The sequence below is a fragment of the Catharus ustulatus genome, chromosome 2 (genome assembly GCF_009819885.2).
Source record: "Catharus ustulatus isolate bCatUst1 chromosome 2, bCatUst1.pri.v2, whole genome shotgun sequence".
NCBI classification, from domain to species: domain Eukaryota; kingdom Metazoa; phylum Chordata; class Aves; order Passeriformes; family Turdidae; genus Catharus; species Catharus ustulatus.
The window spans coordinates 5,276,599-5,294,566 of record NC_046222.1 but is presented as its reverse complement, the minus strand read 5'-3'; the positions used below and the strand labels follow the sequence as shown (position 1 = coordinate 5,294,566).

Here is a 17,968-nt window from a genome sequence, read left to right as displayed (position 1 = left end):
AAAAAACTTATTAAACAGTCCTTTCTGCCCCACCACTGTCAGATCAGGAAAGACAAAGGCTTTTGTGGGTAAGGTCTGAGGCGTAAGAGTTGAAATACAAGTTTGAGTAGCTGAGTCTCATTAGTAGCTGAGCTGGCTACTTCTGCTTACACTGTTGTAAGCAAATATAAACAGATCTTGGGCTGTCATTCTCATAGATTCTCTCTGGAAATTCAGGAGGCTGGAGTCTTCTCACACATGAAGATGGGAACTTGCAGGTATTAGTCTGCTACAGGAAGAAAAACAAGTACCATTGTATTACACTGTAGAATTTCGTGTGATCACCATTGCTACAAAAAGCAAGAACAGAAGAAACCTGGTAGGTAACATTACTGTTGCAAAAGAAATGTGATTTCTCTGAGGGCAGAGCACACAGGGTGAAACATGACCTGGCAGACAGATGCAAGAAGAGCCTTCACAAAGCCTCAACAGGACAGCATTTGAATTTTTTTTTCTTAATATGATCGAAAACAAATTTTGAACTGCTGGTATCTACAGCAAAATAGATAAAAATGAACAATGCTAGCTTCTAACACCAAAACAAAGCCGAAAGCAAAACAGACAGACTACAAACAATCCAATTTAACAGCTAAAATCATTGGAAGCCTTTGATCTCTGCAACTCCCTCTCTCATCAATGAAATTGTCCTGAATGCCACACAAGAGCACATCAGGAAATGCAGCATTCTAACTTCAGAGCACTCTGACTTGTTTGCAACAAACAAGACACACAACCATTAATTAAATCATGTTGCAGAAAAAATAGGAAATAATTGGTCTTTCCATGTGCATTAAGTGAGGCAGAAGCCCTGAGGAAAAGCAGCACATTTTAATTTTGTTAAGCATGTATCACAACGCACTGGAATTGGAGAGTAAGTAAAAGTTGTGGTGGCAGATTTATCACTGCTGACTTGCAAGTATATGAACTGCCACGTAAAAAATAAAAATTTCATAGCAGTGTTTGTCTCCAACACAGCTAAACAAAGTGGGGATTTTTCCCTCTTTGTAAAAGACATGTCTGGTTCCATCCAATCTTTAATCGGGCAGGCTTCTGCCATTAAGAATAAACATTCTTAAGTAAAACATCTGAGCAAAGCCTACTCTGTGAAGCAGAAGTATGAAAATACTAAGTTTTGGAAGAGTTAAAATTCAGCATTGTAAGTGTAACTTATAGATAGGAAATGCACTGCTCCACTCTCTATCCAGTACTCAAACAATTGCTCAAATACTCTGATTATACACGAAGGTAAGGCCATCCAAAAACAGACATTCTCACAGATGATGTGTTCCTCATTCCCCCCTCCAAGTGCTCACAGAGGAAAATGGGAGCTTTGTCAGAGTAGACACATTGCAAAGAAATTAAAAGTTTTAAAAGTGAAGAATACACCAAAACCTGCAAAGCTCACACACGCACAAAGCTCACTTACCGTCACACTCCGCCGTGCCCGTTTATCTAACCAGCAAGCTGAAAGGAGGATTTCAAGAAGTTAGAAAGGTTTGATGGTGCAGGGTACACAGCTGTTATATCTGGGGCTCTCCTCTAGCTGCTCCCAGCTCTTGAAAGACTTTCCTCAAAACACATGTTAAGTTCTTTTTTTTTTTTTTTACATTCTGCTTTTTAACGCACTCTTGCTTTATTTTTCCCTTCATTGAAACTTTTGGTCATGCTAGGTGTCCTGGTTTCTGCTGGGGTAGAGTTCATTTTCTTCTTAGTAGATGTGTTTTGCATTTAGCATGAGAAATTAAACAAATCAGCTATCTAATATGCCCCATGCTCAATTATCTGAAAGATATCAAAGTATGTACACTTGCCCAAGGGAAAACTTATTACTGCTCATGGAAACAGAGCAGTTTGTGCTTAGTTTATGAACTGTCATTTTCAAGTATAGAATTTTATGCCAGTAAATGCAGAACAAAATAATTCTAAAAATTCAAAGCCTGTCCTATTCTCAGAAAGAACACTTTTCATCCTGAGTGAATCTCTGACATGTCAGTAATGCATTCATATCCCAATACCTATGGCTCTTCCCAAACTCCAGACTTATTTTAAATTGCCACCCCTTATTTTGTTATGACTTCTCCAAAAGGACTGTGCATGTATGAAAATCTTCCTCAACCCTTGCCTTCCACCTCAGTCTAAGCAATAAAGTGCCTGTCCTTGTACCTGCACATAGTCAGCTATGAGATTGTAATGCATTTCAGGTTCACCAAAGGACTCACCTCTGCACCTGAAAATCAAGCATAAAGTCACCCCAGTGACAGCAATGACACCTGCAGCTGCTCCTATCAGGATGTAGAGAAGCATTTGGGAAGTGTCTGAGCAAAGAGAAAAGAGAACAAGTTACAGAGCTACATGTCAGGATCCATTCATTTGTGACATAACTGCCTACCTTAACTGGAGAAAAAAGCTAATCCTCTGCTTCCAAACAGAGAGAAACAGATGAGTTGTCTGCATGTCAACCAGCTATAAGGAGCTGCCTCACACCCCCAGTCCTCTGTGTGTACAAACACATTTTCATTTTCAACTCATCTGCCTTTACACTCTCCTTTTCTTCAAGTACTATTAGCTCTGAACAACAAAACTGAGCAGCCATCCCTGCAAAATGTTGTTATTAATGACTGGTCTATATACTGATTCCTGTTCTTCATGCCCTTACTGAGATATTTTGGGGATATGAGCATTTATTCAGCTGTTCTTACAAATCCTACTGCAATAGACTTCCAACAGGTCCAGCACAGCCAGAGGAGAAGTTGAATTTTAATCTTTACTACCTTTGGAACACTTGCAAGTCTCAGACAGACATGTCCCAAGGAAATCTTCTCCAGGCCATCACCACTGTGGAAAAGCTGGACAAAATATTGTGGGGAAGGTCCTTTTAGATTCTTTCTTGTTTCTCGCTATCCTGCTTTGATTTGTCTGGCAAGAAATTACTTTGTCTCAAGCCTCTTTTGCCTGTGACAGAAATTGGTGAATGATCTCTCCCTGTCTTCACCTTGACCCATGAGCTGTCCATTGTTTTTTTCTCTCAACATGTCTTGTTGAAGAAGGAGAAGCAGTAGAACAGCTTGGAGAGCACCTGGCAGCCAGCCAAGGTGAACCCACTGAAAGCAGAATAAGGAATTCTTGTAAAACAGAAGAGGAATTGAAAAAAATCATGCTGAAAGCTTCTCCATACAGTTTCACGAAAGATTTGGTTTCAAAAGTACTAATTTCTCTCTCAACATGCACTAGGACATCCCCTTATAACCTAGTTCCAGGGCCCTGGCATTTAGTGGGAACAGCTACACAGAACAGCAGAGAGGAGCCCAATACATGATGAAAAACAATCACAAAATAACATTATTTACATCTCAGGTCCAAGTCCAGAGTCTGGTTCATGGCTGGGTGAGTCACCAGGCAGGTGACAGAGGGCAATGAGCTGTTGGTCCAGCCAAAGTAGCTCACTCTGGTCACTGTTCCATTGGGGTGATGGAATTCTTCCTCAGAGCTGTGATTGCTTGCAGGGATCCAGGAGATGTCAGCAGGTGGCTTTCCTGCAGTTGCCTGACAGACAGCCACCCTGCTCGTGTCGTGGGTCAGAGTCACCGTAGGAGGGACTGCAGAAAAAATTTTTTAAAGCCACAACCATTACTTCTATTCATATTTTATGTTTCTACTTCATTTTTAACATAAAATCACTGAGATACTGACAAACAAGTGGTGTTTTTTAGATTGTGTAACAATTATTGAGATTTTAAAAGAATATTAAATATTAGCAATCTTTAAGGAAAAACAATATATCAAAAAGTCCAAGGTGGACATCTCAAAAACTAGCTGGCTGCATCTAAAATACTGCTTCCTCCTGTTTTCCAAAAGGTAATGACTGATTAACAGGAGATGGGATGACAGAAAGGAGTGGATTAAATAAAGATTTGCAGTTTAACTGATGAAAAGGCAGAATGCTCAAGCTTCAGGTACAATATTTAGGAGTTTGAATATGTAGAATCAAAAATCTGATAGCAGGGAAATAGAAGAGGAGTTGGACAGAACTGTTCTGCTTGAAGTCTAACCTCTCACATTCTGCATTTGGTAAAGCCAGGAAAGGCTCACACTACACCTACATCTTTATCAGAAAGGTAAGATTCTGCAGGGAACAAAAAACAGATTCTGCAGGAAACGCAAAACCAAAACAAACTAATAGAAGAACCCAAACAAAACCCAAAAAATTCAAGTGACTAAAATTAGTAAGAGCAATCATAGAATTGAAAATCTGTTTCTTATATTTTTTAGTTATAAGGAGATGATTTAACTATTATAGCCAAAACAAAAGTCTTCCTGTGTTTGTTTTGCGTTTTTTTAATTTATGGAAGCCTAGATACAGTTTAGATGAAAAAAGTGATTTGATGTCTTTATTATGCTTCCTAATATTATTTTACTCCTGCCTATGTTGCAAATAGACTCATTTAATTTTTACTTTAGTGATGCAGTCTTACCTATCACAGTCAGAGAAAAGAAACAATCAAAATTCCCTTCCACGCTGGCAATTTGACAGGTGTAATTTCCCTCATCCTGGAGGTTCACGGGGTAAATACGAAGTGCAGGGTCACTGTCAGGTGAATATTTCCATGTGATCCTCTCACTGCAGTTGTTCCTGTTTATCTCATTTTTATCCCTTCTGTAGGACAGCACACAGCAAGTGCTGCAATTCATCTTCCATGTCACCAGCAACAAATCCACCTTGGAGATCTTGGGGCAACTCAGCACAGCTTCATGGCCAGCCTCTACACTCACCCTGTTGTGAGCTGCATAAAAATGTAAAAAAGACATTAAAAAGATGCTACAGTTGTTGTAAAAGCACAGGAAACTCTTGGCTTCAGTTAAAATACACTTCCTGACTGTACTGGCTGCCTTGGGGCACATACTGGTATTCACCTTCCAGATCCACCTTCCTGAAGTTTGGAAGAGCAGTGGAGATGGTGCCTTTCTGCTCTGGACAGCGATGCTGCAAGTCCTCCACCTTTATTTTAGGCAAAAAATTCCTATCACTTTAAGACAGGCTTTGAAAAATTGATGGGGCAGGCAAAATTCACTCTTAAGGGAAACTACTTTCTAAGAATTGATTGTGTTCCTGAATTAGGTGCCTTGCTTCAAGTGCCAGTAAAACTCGGGATAGCGGTGGCACACACATGTGGCACGGTTAAAACCAACATCACTTGGAGCAGTAGTTTATAAGAGACATAGGTGGATCCCTTTTATTCCAGAAATCATAGCTCCCCTGCCATTGTCCCAGCTGAAAAGCTGTGTCTTTAGATCACCAGTTTTGGATTCCTATCAGATTTATCATTCTTTGCCACTCCACAAGGCACTCAATTATTTTGCCAGCTGAGGTGACATTACTTTTTCCATTCCTACTAAACAATAGACAAAATTTGTTCTGGTGTATTGAAGTTTCAGTGTCCTGGCAATTTGGAAATACAGAGTACCAGACAGTGCTAGATGTAGTTTTGGATCTTTCTCACTTACTTTCAACCAGGTTGATTGGCAAGAAAAGGAGCACAGCCAGAACTGCCTGTTTCTGAGCCATCTTTAGCAGAAGGAATCAGCACTGCAGAAAGTGAAGGCAAAGAAAATGGCATGTAGTCACAAATCATTGTGCTCATCCCTTCAAAGAGGACATACAATAAAACCCCTGTTTCCTTTGAAAGCAGGAGTTCTCAATATGACCCCATGTCATACTGAAAAAAAGTAAGGCAAACAGGGTTGAAAATTAAAAAAAAAAGTTTAAGAAGAGAAAGACAAAAACCCCAAACAAACCAAAGCAAGCTACAGTTTACAGTTTCTCAAACCCTGCATCTTTGGTACTACTCAGTATCTAGACTTCATCAACTATTTGGCAAAGAAATTATTCCTAGCCTTTGCATGCTTTTAATTTCTTGAAGAGTAACTTCCCTTTTGGAGCAGAACAAAAAGAGCAACCCTTCTATTGCAAGGGATCAAAACCATGCGAGTTTTTTTCTTGCTTTCATAGGCAGGGTGAACTAGAGAGCATTTGTTAACTCCTGCTATTCTACAACTATGTAAACTTTTAAACAAACCATGTCTTATAAATGCTATGCAGCATTAAAGATTTCGTTTTAAATGTGAAATAAGCCACGTGAGGATGCTTGGTGTGGAGCAGAGAAGCCACAACAGTGCCACAAATGTGGCACAGGAAGAACAAACGTTGCCACAGTCACGAGCCAAATGCAAGAGCTGGTGTTTTCCTCACGCAATGATACAAGTGCAAATTCAAGTCACTGAATCACAGAATAGTTTGGGTTGGAAGGGACCTTAAAGATCTTCCAGTTCCAACCCCTTGCCATGGACACTTCCACCAATGTTGCTCAGAGCTCCATCCAACCTGAACACTTCGAGGGATGGGGCATCCACAACTTTTCTGGGCAACCTGCACCAGCATCTCACCACCCTCAATATAATTGCTTTCCTCAAGGAACTGTTTTGCTCACAATTCTAGCAAAGAATTGTAATGCATCTGGATGAAAAGCTTTCATTACAACCTGGTAAAAATGCTAATAAAACTATAGATCTCTGTTCTGTTACTAATGTGCAACAAGCAATCTAACTCTTACACTAAAAACATCTCAAATTTAATTTTCGTCCATGCAAAATATTTGTCATAAAGGAAATATTTTGTTTTGTTTAATTTTATTCAGTGCTGTCAGAAGTTTTGGGATATTTTTTTCCTTTGCAATTATGCGTGCAAAAATTGCTTTCAATTTAAAAAGTTTGAAACATTAAAAGCTGATTTTTTTAAATCAAAACAAAATTTTAAAAATACATTTTGACCAGACTTATGCACTGAACTTGACCCAATTTGCAAAGAATTTGTCTCTTCCAAAAGGAAAGTAAAAGACAAAAACAACAAAACTTCCACAATTTCTATCAACAAATTCAACATTCAGCAATTTTGATGGGTCCCATAAATATTCATAACAGAATATTGTCATATTGGAATTTTTCCCAGAGAAGTATCTTTTTTTTTTAATGCATACAAATCTCATATATGGGGTTTATTTGCTCAAGAGAACAGGCATTAATGATTAAAAATGGGACCTTACAGAAAGAAGAGAGTATATGACTCTGTTTAAATATTAATGTATGAAACGCAGAATTTAATCTGCAATTTCTAAAACTCACAGTCCTTGAACAGTTGCGCCCTGAGCGAGAAGGAAGACTGAAAATCCAAAAAGGAACAACCAAGCAGAAATTAAGCAAACCCATTTAAAAGCAGCAAATGAATACTTGGTGGCTCGCCTTGTGTTCCTGCCTTTGATGGAATTAAAGTGCCTCAACAGCTGCATTAAAATAAATCAAAATTTTTACTCAGCCTGGGTGGCGGTGGCTGGCACGACACATGTGTCACTCTTCCAGGCGGGGAATGGCACTGCTGCTGCTCAGATTCATCCCAAGGAGTGCTGAGCTGCGGGAGATTCACTCAGTTAGGCTCAAGAGGAGCCTGGGAGGGGAGCAGCAGCAGCTCCAGCTGCTCCAGTGTTCCAGTTCTTCTGCGGTGAGCAGGGAGACTTGAGCGCCTGCAGCCGCTCCCACGGGATCCCAGTGCTGATGGCTGATCCCAGGCAGCTCCTGCACATCAGGGAACTGCAGGGATCTTCCTGGAGCTCCCCTCCCTCTCTGTCCCCAAGAAGGGCCCAAATAGAACTGCAGTGGGGACTATCTCAGTTTAGGAGATTCCATCCCAGGCAGTCCCAGTGTTCAGCTGTATGGTCCATCAGTTTCTTTTCTTTGTTGGTTCTGAGACCTTAACATGCAGCTGATTTTTCTCACAGGCAGATAAAGCCTCCACCCCCTTCCCACCATGAGTCAAAAAGCTCACTGGTGGAAGTACACTGCCCTGAAGAGGATGTGGCAGAGTTAAATTGAGAGAAACTGCTTTGTGACGTGTCACAACCTTAAATGTCTGTTGTTGCACATCACACGCCAGCCACAAGCCTTGAGCTGTGCAAAGCACCAACTTAAAACCAGGTAAATGCATGCAATGTTCAACATTATTTAAATATTTGCTAACACAAACCGAAGGAGAAAGAGGTTAGGTATCCCATCAGTACATCAGTTGTCACCAGAACTTTTTAAAGGATATGCAGTATAGCATAGAGTCATTCCTGTGTTTAACTCAGCAAAATATGGTTCTGTTTGGAACTGAAACCACATTTTAAAGGGTACACAAGACCCTGCCTTAGAAGTGTGTTCTGTGTGTCTTTGGGCAAGGAAGGGCTGGAAGGGCTGGCAAAAGGAGGAAGCAGTGGTACACATCTATATCAACTCTCTTGCTTCCTCTCATAAGGATAAGGTTTTGCTCTGCAAATCAAGACTACATTATTTAAAATCCAAACCCACACTTGCAGCAGTCGGAGCAGCAGCCGCGCCTTCTATGAAGTATTTGATGTTTCTACCTCATCACCAAGACCACACAGCACCCAGCTCAAAAGCTGCAGCTTTTCTGAAGTGAGACATTTCTGAAGTGAGTGACTTTTTCTGAAGTGAGAGTGTTTATGCTGTACTTTCAACATCCCCAGGTCAGCCTCTTCTGCTCCTGTTTTTCCCTAGCAATGGCCCTCTGCTGGGAATTCCTCAAGTCTCTCCACTGAAAATGAAGCAACAAAATATAGCAAGACTTTGAATGCCCTGGGTGGAAGACAAAACATACCAAAAGGGTCAGCAGGTAGATATTCCCCAAGTTGAAACTGAAAAGCTCTGGGGGGAGAGGAGAGGCTGTGTTCTTTCTCTGTTCTTAGGCATCTTCCTTGGCCCCTGACAATGCTGCTGGGTAATGGACCTCTGCTTTGACTTTAGAGCCTCCTGGTGTTTTTATTCTCTGAAAGATATCCTGGCCCTGAAAACTGATCCCTGAATTCCTGGGCTAGCAAAGCAGAAGACTGTAAGCACTACCAGAACCTCCACAGTGCATCTTCTTCTCAGGCTCCCCATTTGTCTCAGTTGCTGGCATCAGTTGAAGCCAGAGATGACTTGAAGTTTAGTCCAGCCAGTTTGTGAGCTAGTTTTATTCAGTTCTAAACCACAAAGCTTCCTCTGCAAAATGGGAAATAGAGGGTGGATGGCTTTCTGAAAGAGAGAATTAGCCTAATAGAATGAGCTCTCAAAACAATCACAAGCAATTTACACAAAACAACTGTAAAATTACAGTGTTTAGGTAAATATACCTAAAGGTAAATAGGTCTGAAATTTTCTCCACAGCAAGGCAGGGATTTGTGCTATCTGTTGAATTCATCAATATACCAATATTTGGAGTAACACCAACATTACAAAGTGTGGATTTTTCCCCAGGGAAAAAAAGAAGTTTATCATACACAGTAGCTGTAATTCCAGAAAGCAGTTGGGCATCTCCCTTCTTGTCAGATATATTCACCTTTTTATCACTAGCTCATCTGGAAAATGGCTTGGCCCCATGAAGTTACTGCACAAGCCAAGGCATATTCCTCACATCTGTAGCTGCCTTGCAGCCAGTCCCCTCAGAGAATAAACCCAGTGTTGAGAAGGGGCAGTAGCAGCAAAGGATGAATGAGAACAACACCCCCAGTAGCTCATTTTCTTCCTTTCAGAAAGAGAGAAGACATTTGCTTTATCTTTCCCATTTTAGGCAGGAAAAAACCCCAGTTCTTGTTCCTAACACCTTGACTTTCCCAGGTATAAACCATTTGTGGCTCTCACCAATGTCAGCAAACAGATGAGGGAAAGCCCTGCTGATAATGAAGCCTGTAAAACCTGACACTTCCATGTTCAAATATCCAGAGGCAATTCTATCACAGTCTGCAGATATCAAGAAAATGTATTTCTTTCTTAACTGTAGCTGATTGCAGTGGGCCAGCAGGGCCATGCTCAGCAACTTCTACTCCTGGTCTTAGAGAATTCCCTTATTACTTGTAGGTCATTAACCTCAGGAGCTTCTCTCTCTATCCCTGCAGCAGACAAATCCACCACACATATGTTCATGATCTTAACTGCTTTAACTCCTGCCCCCTATGGGCATACAGCTTTTTGCTGTTGATTTCCTAGGGAAAAAAACCTGGGATTTAGCAACCCACAAGTGCAATTACTGCTTTCAGGGCTGTGGATAACCAGAGAAAAAGTCTTCCACACAATGATGTATGTTCTTCCATTCAGCGATGAACAGAGAGGAGATGGTTTATAGCTTGATTTATAATTCCTAAATCACTCTGGTCAGCATCAGAATGTGTCTCAGGTTCCCCAGATGAAAGTTTCCTCCCACTCCACAGCCAGACATGATGGAATTGCACCACACATCCTGAACTGCACATATAGAAGCTACAAACCTCAAGTAATTCCTGCTTTAAAAATATCAGAAATAGCAGAAGATCTGGTGTATTGCAGAAATAAAATCCCCAGGTATTCCTTCCTCACCTGTCAGTCTTACCTGTATCATCACTAACCATGGTTTAGGCAGTGCTAAGCAGGAATGGACACATAATTTTCTCTGAAATGTACAGCTTCTCCATTCCATGGACAGCTGTGAAGATCCTGCAAGAACCCCCAGGATCCCCCATCAGCTGAGAGACAGCTTCTCCAGCCTCAATAAGCCCTCACTGAAGTTATCACACAGAAGATATTTTACTTACTTTGTATTTAAGGAAGAAAAAAACCTGCCCCCTGTGTTAATGGAGCAGCTAGATCAACACTTAACATGAAATACATACTGCTATTGAATGGCAAAGGAGGAATAGTTTTCTCCCTTTCTGTGGTTTTTTTTTTTTTTTACAAGTAGAATAAATTGGTTGTATAACAAAAACAGAAACCTAAAATAGAAACCCACATCTATACTGGAAAAAAACTCACACATCCCACCTCTCAAATGCCAAATAAAGTCATGTCACCAGGGTCAGGATGCCATTTATCACCACCTACACTCTCTTGGTGCAGTGTAATACACCAGAGGGGATGCTTGTGCTGTTTCCTTCCTCACCATACAGGTTTCTTTGCTGTCACAGACTCCCTTTTTCATGAGCCAGTTAGCACCTATAGCTCTGTGTCAGTGGTCTAGGAGAATTCTCTCTGGTGGTTTCCAGTGAAATTTCTCACCTCATTTCTTTTCTGGTTACCAGCACCTCTGGCAGATTTTAAGCTCTGTTGGAGGCAGGATGGTGCAGGAGAGGAGGAGTCCTACAACATGTCCTTATTCAGGTTTCTGCTGAGAAAACTTCCCCCCATATTTTGTAGACCAGTGGTCTGCAGGTGAAAACCACAGCATAAATTCAGGGCATCTCCCACAAATTTTAATGCTGCCATGGGACTGTGGGAATTGCTGATAAATAATCTTAATTTTCTCATTTTATCAGAGTGGTTTAAAGTACAGCCCAGAGGGGAAGCTCCTGAGGATGAGGTGGCAGAGCTTCTCCAGGCTGGGGGAACATGCACATCAGTGTCTCCTGATTCAGTGTCCAAAGGCGCTGTGTGAAAAGTTGAGGTGCAGCACTACGACAAAAATTAAAGAGAAGATTTTAAAAAATAATAAATTTTTTAAAAAATAAGGTCAGCTAGTACAAAGAATGCAGAAGTGTCAGACAGAGACTCAGGAAGCCTCTAGCTCTGACCACAACGACTTTGCTGACTGAATTCATGCCACAGACCACAGCTTTTTTGCCACCCCTGTCCTCAGGCCTGTATAGGCTATGTACATACATAGGCTACAGCCAAAAGGCTGTGTCTGTGCACAGCTAAGAGTTCACTTAAAACACATGAAAAAACATGTCTTAATTCACTAAAGTGTCTGTGCTGTGGACATGTCTATGTGTATTGCTACATTAATATTTTTTTTAATCGTTATATAGAGGTACAACTTTATGCACACTCTTGGAGCTGCTGCACTCAGAGCCCTCTGATACAGCAGAAAAAGTTAAGTGGCTTGTTTGGAAAGTCTCCACCACTGGAAATCTGAGTTTTGCACATTGCTTCCACATGGTTTGCTGTCAGAGTTAATTTATGGGCTTTTATGATTTATGGGCAAAATGATTTTAAAAATGCATCCAAAGGGATAAACTAGAGGCAACTCTGAACTATACAGGCTTCCAACAAACCCAGAGAAGGTAATTCCTCATGTGAAAGAAGATGACCTGTGGACAACTGATGGCACTTTGCATGGGGGATACCTGCAACTGAACAATGAAGAAAACAACCTCACTCAAAGTCCAGATTCAGTGAGTCCATCAGGGTTATTGTAAGTATGCTGCAAAACTTCTGCAAAGTACTTTTAATGCAGTTAACAAGGGGATGAGGAACCTTGGGGTTTAGTTTTTATGTTTTTCAGATTACTGCTGATTGGTGTGTAACTCTGAAACTTCATATTAGGTGTTAGTAAGTTCTCTTCACAGGGTAGTGACCAAACAATCCCTTCCCAGCTAGAGAATCAAGGACAACCTGTACCCAAAAAGTATAAACAGCAAAGGGAAGGGGGCAAGCCAGGGGGCTCAGACTTCATGGCCTGGGGCTGTGGTTGGACAACTGACCCCAATGTGCAGATGAACCAAAACTTATAAAAGTGTAAAAACTTGTGACCTGGATCCATCTGGGATTTGATTTGGGTGTAGCCCCAGCCAGGCTCTCACACTGCCCAAGGTGTATCCTTTCAATAAATTCCTATTTTATTCCATTTCCTCTGCCTAGTCTCTGTGCCTGGTCAGCCTTTCCAGGCTTCAGTGGGGTGAGGGATCCTGACTGAATGCATGCCTGGAGAATTAGCTTGAAAACCCATTTTCACTGAAAACAACATTTTGATCTGGGAGCTTTGGACTAACAGTCTCTATTTTTTATAGGCTCTAGGAACATGTGTTGCACAGTCTACCCAAAGTTTTATTTTGCTTGTTTACAAGGGGTGGTTCTGAGATGGATAAAGAACTTTTCATTCTTTCCTGTGAAACAGGGAGGTGGCATTGCCCTGGCATGGGACAAGAAATAGATTTCTGAGCAGGTCCTGAAAAAAAACCCAGCTCTGGCTCTACTGTTGTCAAGGACAAGGAGAGGTCACACTGCCTTGTGCAACAGATTTTTGTCTGGGAAAATTAGTGTTTTCTTTCTACTGAAGGACACTCACAGAATGCCTCCCTCAGTCTCCTCGGGCTGCACTCTGATTTTAAAATGCTCATTAGGCCTTGGCCTTCATTAACTGCATCTGGGCTGAGCTTCTCCTGAGCTTACCAGAATCACTGTCTGTTCCCAGGAACTAGTGCTGCCTAACAAGCTTTTGGTTTTTAACAAACAGCTTTGGAAACTTATTTTTCTTGCCCAAATAATAACCTGAGTTTAGGCCTGAGATGTTGGCCAGGTCCAAGCCGTAAGTTTGGCAAGGCAGACCTCTCTGAACATTGGGAGGGCCTTCCTTTACTGCATTTTATCCTTATCTTTTCCTATCTTTACCCTTTTTCCTTCTCCAGCCTCAGTGTAGATCATTTGTGGTTGATTTTAGTTTTAGATTGATTTATTTCACAATTTAGCATGATTTTTCTCTGTGCTTTAACCACCTAACAAACAGCAGAGTGAGCCTTGCTAACTCATTTTGTCACGCTTTCACTTTAATATTAAACCTGCTTTTGCCAATTCCTTTGATTTTCTTTGAGCTACCTAAAACACTCATTTGTGACCAAAAAATTTGCATTTTCTTGTTACCCAAGGCTACTCACATCACAGAATTCCTAGTCTGGATTATATCTCTTCCCTAACAGTACCTGGCTCTGTAAAACTGTTGTGCCTATCAGACAGGATGTCAAGAGCTGGAATTTCACTAGGTGTGTTCATGCTGTTACCATGGATATACACTGATGCTCTTTCCCTCAGAGTGAAGTGTCTCTCTGGTGTTTTACTACTCACAGACCTGCTGCAAGAACCTTGTTTTTATGACCCTTCACCTCAAGGACTCATATTCACAGTTGTTGCAAAGCAGGGTGTTTGAAAGCAGTTTCTATCCTTACACACAGATAGAATACTGAATGCCAAGGAGTTAAAAATCCCCTTGAGCTCAAGAGAACTGCCTCTTTAAAATTCCTACTTCATCTTCTAGTGCCTTGCAAAAACAAAAACAAAAAAAATCTCCTTAGTCTCTCCACAGCTATTCCTCACAGTTGCCAGGAGGTGGAAACATAGCTACACCAAGCTACAGGAGAAGCATCGTGCTGATGTGCAGCTCTACAGCATCCTGCCTGCTGGAGAATGGTGCTAAAAATAGCTGCAGCTTTAATATGAGCAGTTTTGGATTGTTGGAGCCCAAACCAGCATCACACAATGCTCTCCCTGAGTCTCTCCACATCCCCACCTACAAGATATCCCTACTGCTTGCTTTGGGTGTCCTTAAAGCTGCTGGTTCTGTCAGATGTGCCGCACATTAATTCCAACAGGAATCCAAAATCAGGCTGCCTGTGATTGAAAGGCTCCCATAGCAGCCATTGCAGCCCTTCAGAACTGATAAACAATCAGATCCCTTGCAAAGGGACAGGGAGATAAATTTTCACTTGGTCTGTGTGTCTGCTCTGACAATCAAATGTTACACACGTGTCCAAGTGTGAAAAACATGTCAGAGATCAGCAGTGCTCACCAGACAAGCCTCAGTCACCACAGAAACAGACACAGGTTTGTACCTGCACAATCTTCCCCTTGTCCTTTGGCACCAAATTTTAAGGCCTGAGAGAGAAGTCCCTTCCCAAAAGGCAAATTTACATCAATACTTGGAACACAGCAGTGCTAAAAGGCTGTAGGTGAAACAAGCTTTCAAAATATCACAGAGTTGGGTAAAACATCCCAACTTCTTTTGGTTTCTGTTTATACGAGAGTGAGTTTGACACCAACTTCATTTCTGCTTCCTGTGCATTCCCCACCTTGAGTTCATCCCGCTGAGAGTGTTCTCATCTTTCCCAGCGCAAGCTGAAGAGCACAGAGGATGGACTAGGAATGAGTCAGAAGATATTCCAGAGGACAGAACACAGGAAATCCTTCTTTAGCAGAGAGCAGTAGAAGAAAGGAAAAACCTCCCTGCATGGGAGGCAGGTCCCAGAAAGTACAGCTGGAAAAAAAATGGGAAAGGAGTGTCAATAAATATACAGACAATGCCAGAAATCCACCCAAGAGGCTTGTGATTTTATAAAATCAATCATACATCTTATTTTCAGAAAAAAATAAAGTATATATCTTCTTACCTTTGACATACACAATTATCCAGGATATCATGACCACAGCCCACATCTTTTCCAGCCCAGAATCCACCCTCAGAGCTCTGTTCTGTTCCTGGTAAACCCCTATACTCTCTGTGGAATTGGCAATGCCACACTTGATGTAACAATGATGAACATGCAAATAAAAGTCTGCAGAGCTGCCTCTTTCCTTACCTAAAAATTGGTGTCAAAAAGGTGACTGAAGCTGTAATTTTCTTTTTAGCCACAGTATTTTGGAGAAAACTTTAAGAAGGAGAAAGGTGAATATACAAATCCCTCAAGACCCACTCCCCCTAAGCACCAATCCTCCCTGAGGTCTACATATAGGAAAATGAATTCCAGAGGTGATAAGGCTGGGATGTTTGCATACACAAAGCTCTCAATTTGAGAAAATTCATGGATCTCCATTTTAGATAAAATAACTTTGCTGCCTGTGAATGCAGCTGCGGCTGTGAACCCAGAACAGGTGCTACTGAGCTGGGGTAGACCTGCACCTAACCCGAGACTAACACACATTTTCCCACACTGCTTTTTTCACCCAAATTCCTTCAGCTCTGCTAACGGTGCTCAGAGTAGAAATCCCAGGGGAAGCTATTTCCATTAGCTCAGAGGAATCCACAGCCAATCTAAAACAAATCCCTAACATTTTCCAGCCTTACATTTAGCATGCACAGATGAAGAGACAGAGGAGTATGAAATGTATTTCACATGCCACAGCGTGGCAGCAATCAATTTCAGTTTCACACCCTAGGAGGAGAGGATACATCTTCATGAACATGGTTTTTATCATGCAGAAATTTCTGCTGAGACACCCTCGTGTCAGCTCCCAACTCCCTCTACAAGCAAGCCCCTGGGCACACAGAGCTTATAAATTCACTCACCATACTGAAGTGGCCCACAGGAGTTGGGAAAATATTCTTTATTTTGGCTTTGCACTGATAGCAGGCACTGACTGACTGCTTGGCTTCCTATATTTTCAGGAGTTTCCAGTGTAGATGTGAATTTTGCTGTGGAGTCTGCATTTTGTGAGAGGTGCAAGCTTTCCATCTCCTTTCCATCTCCTGTCCTTTATTGGCTCTTTCCTGCCAGTGAGCCTCGGTTTGTGATGACTGATTCTGCTGGTGCCTGATAAGGCAGTTTCGATTCAGCTTCTCTCCTTCTTCCAGGTATTTCGTGGCAGATGCATAAATGATTTCCAGCATGCTGTGTTCTGGGGTGGGAGAGTGCAGGCTTAAACTGAGCTGAGCTTTGTGCCAGGCCAATCCCCCTCCCTCTCCATTCTTCTCCTTTTTCATTCTCCTTCTCCCATTCTCTCTTCTTTATGCACTGTGAAAGGAGGGGCTGTCCTGTGCCTCAGATGCGCACAGAGCACCCAGGAAAACAGGCACAATGAAAACAATACTTTTTCCTCCACATGAGAGGACAGAAAATCTATTTCCTAACATAGATCTTGCAGCAAAGGCCTTATACCAACAGAATATTCTCTATAAGCTTTGCTGTTTTTATAAAAATGGAAGATGAGGAAAGCGTCCTCTCTTCAAAAAATAAGTGAAAGCATCAGGAGGGAGGGATATTTGGGAGGGCTGTTTGTTTTTATTTCTTCAATCTGAAAGTTTTTCTTTTTATCAAATATTGAGCTGTCCTATTGAAAAGATAATCTGAAAATACTGATTGGCTCAAAGTAGTTCTCTTTTGGGATAAGGTTTCACCCAACAGGTTTCTGGGCAAAACTGAGTATAGAGAAAACAAAAGACTGAAATAAATGATGCCTCAACAGAAGCTTATTGCAATAGATGTTCTTTCTTTCCCAGAACCCAGGCAGCACCTCCTGGCCACACCAAGTAACTCCTAAACTGGACTGAAAAAAATGCCAAAAGCAAGCAAAATTCCTTTGCAATTGTTTCTCCTCCTCAAGAGGGCACCTGTATCAAATTATTTGACAGGCACAGGTAAGAGCTTGACAATATGAATATATAGAACAACATGCTACTGGCATCTCTTTTTCAATAATGAAAAAAAGATCAATTCGTATTAATTCTTATTATCAATTCTTATTAATTTGTACTTTAAGTAGGAGAATTCTGATGTGAGCATCAGGAAAAAAAAATTCTGAAATAAAAAAAATAATGCTTACCACAACATCCTCCTGTTTCAGCCTAGCGTTAAGAGGCAGGAGAGTTTCTTTCTTTACTTCAAAATACAGATTTTTCTTTTTCCTAGAGAAACAAAGTTGTCTTTTAGAAACACTTTTAGGTGCTGGACCAGCAAGTGGAATTTGGTACACAGCTGGAAAGGAGAAAACAGGAGTGGTTTGCTTTGCCTCCATTTTCTAAATGGGTAGGTGGCTTGAGAGGTTCTATGGTTCAATAGGAAACTGAAAATCAAAATAAAGTGTTTGTCTGCTTGGGGATTGTTTTTTTTTTTCCCTTCTCACCTTAGCCATAGAAGGATTTCTGATTGTTCCACATTGCCAGGTCCTTGTTAGCTGTGTGCTTGTGTGAGTTAAATCAGTTATTTTGGGTGTGCCCAGATCTTCTGGTTGGCAGGAGAGGACAGCAAATGGGATTGAAAATTACAAAAATGGGATTGAAAATTACTTTTCTAAACTGCATAGAAATTCCTGTGAAGGCTGGACTTGCAAGAAGTTAAATGTCTGGTTGGTTTCTGTGTTATTTTAACTACTATATGTATTTTTCACTTAT

General features: G+C 41.2%; 1 protein-coding gene across 3 annotated transcripts; it reads right to left on the bottom strand.

Annotated features, from left to right (window-relative positions):
• Positions 1-136: 136 nt before the first annotated feature.
• On the bottom strand, positions 137-16,576 carry LOC117009729 (cell surface glycoprotein CD200 receptor 1-B-like). Of its 3 annotated transcripts, XM_033084057.2 has the most exons (9): positions 16,148-16,576; positions 14,934-15,118; positions 11,152-11,544; positions 5,542-5,623; positions 4,512-4,820; positions 3,387-3,635; positions 2,259-2,354; positions 1,466-1,503; positions 137-268 (listed from the first exon to the last, which is right to left on the bottom strand). In XM_033084057.2, exons 4-9 carry the CDS (start codon positions 5,600-5,602, stop codon positions 137-139), a joined length of 885 nt encoding a protein of 294 aa, XP_032939948.1. In that variant the 5' UTR covers positions 5,603-5,623; positions 11,152-11,544; positions 14,934-15,118; positions 16,148-16,576. The 3 variants fall into 3 exon arrangements, with proteins under 3 accessions (XP_032939948.1, XP_032939941.1, XP_032939955.1); XM_033084050.2 differs by lacking the exon at positions 11,152-11,544; XM_033084064.2 differs by lacking the exons at positions 11,152-11,544; positions 14,934-15,118; positions 16,148-16,576 and adding an exon at positions 10,490-10,584.
• Positions 16,577-17,968: the final 1,392 nt, after the last annotated feature.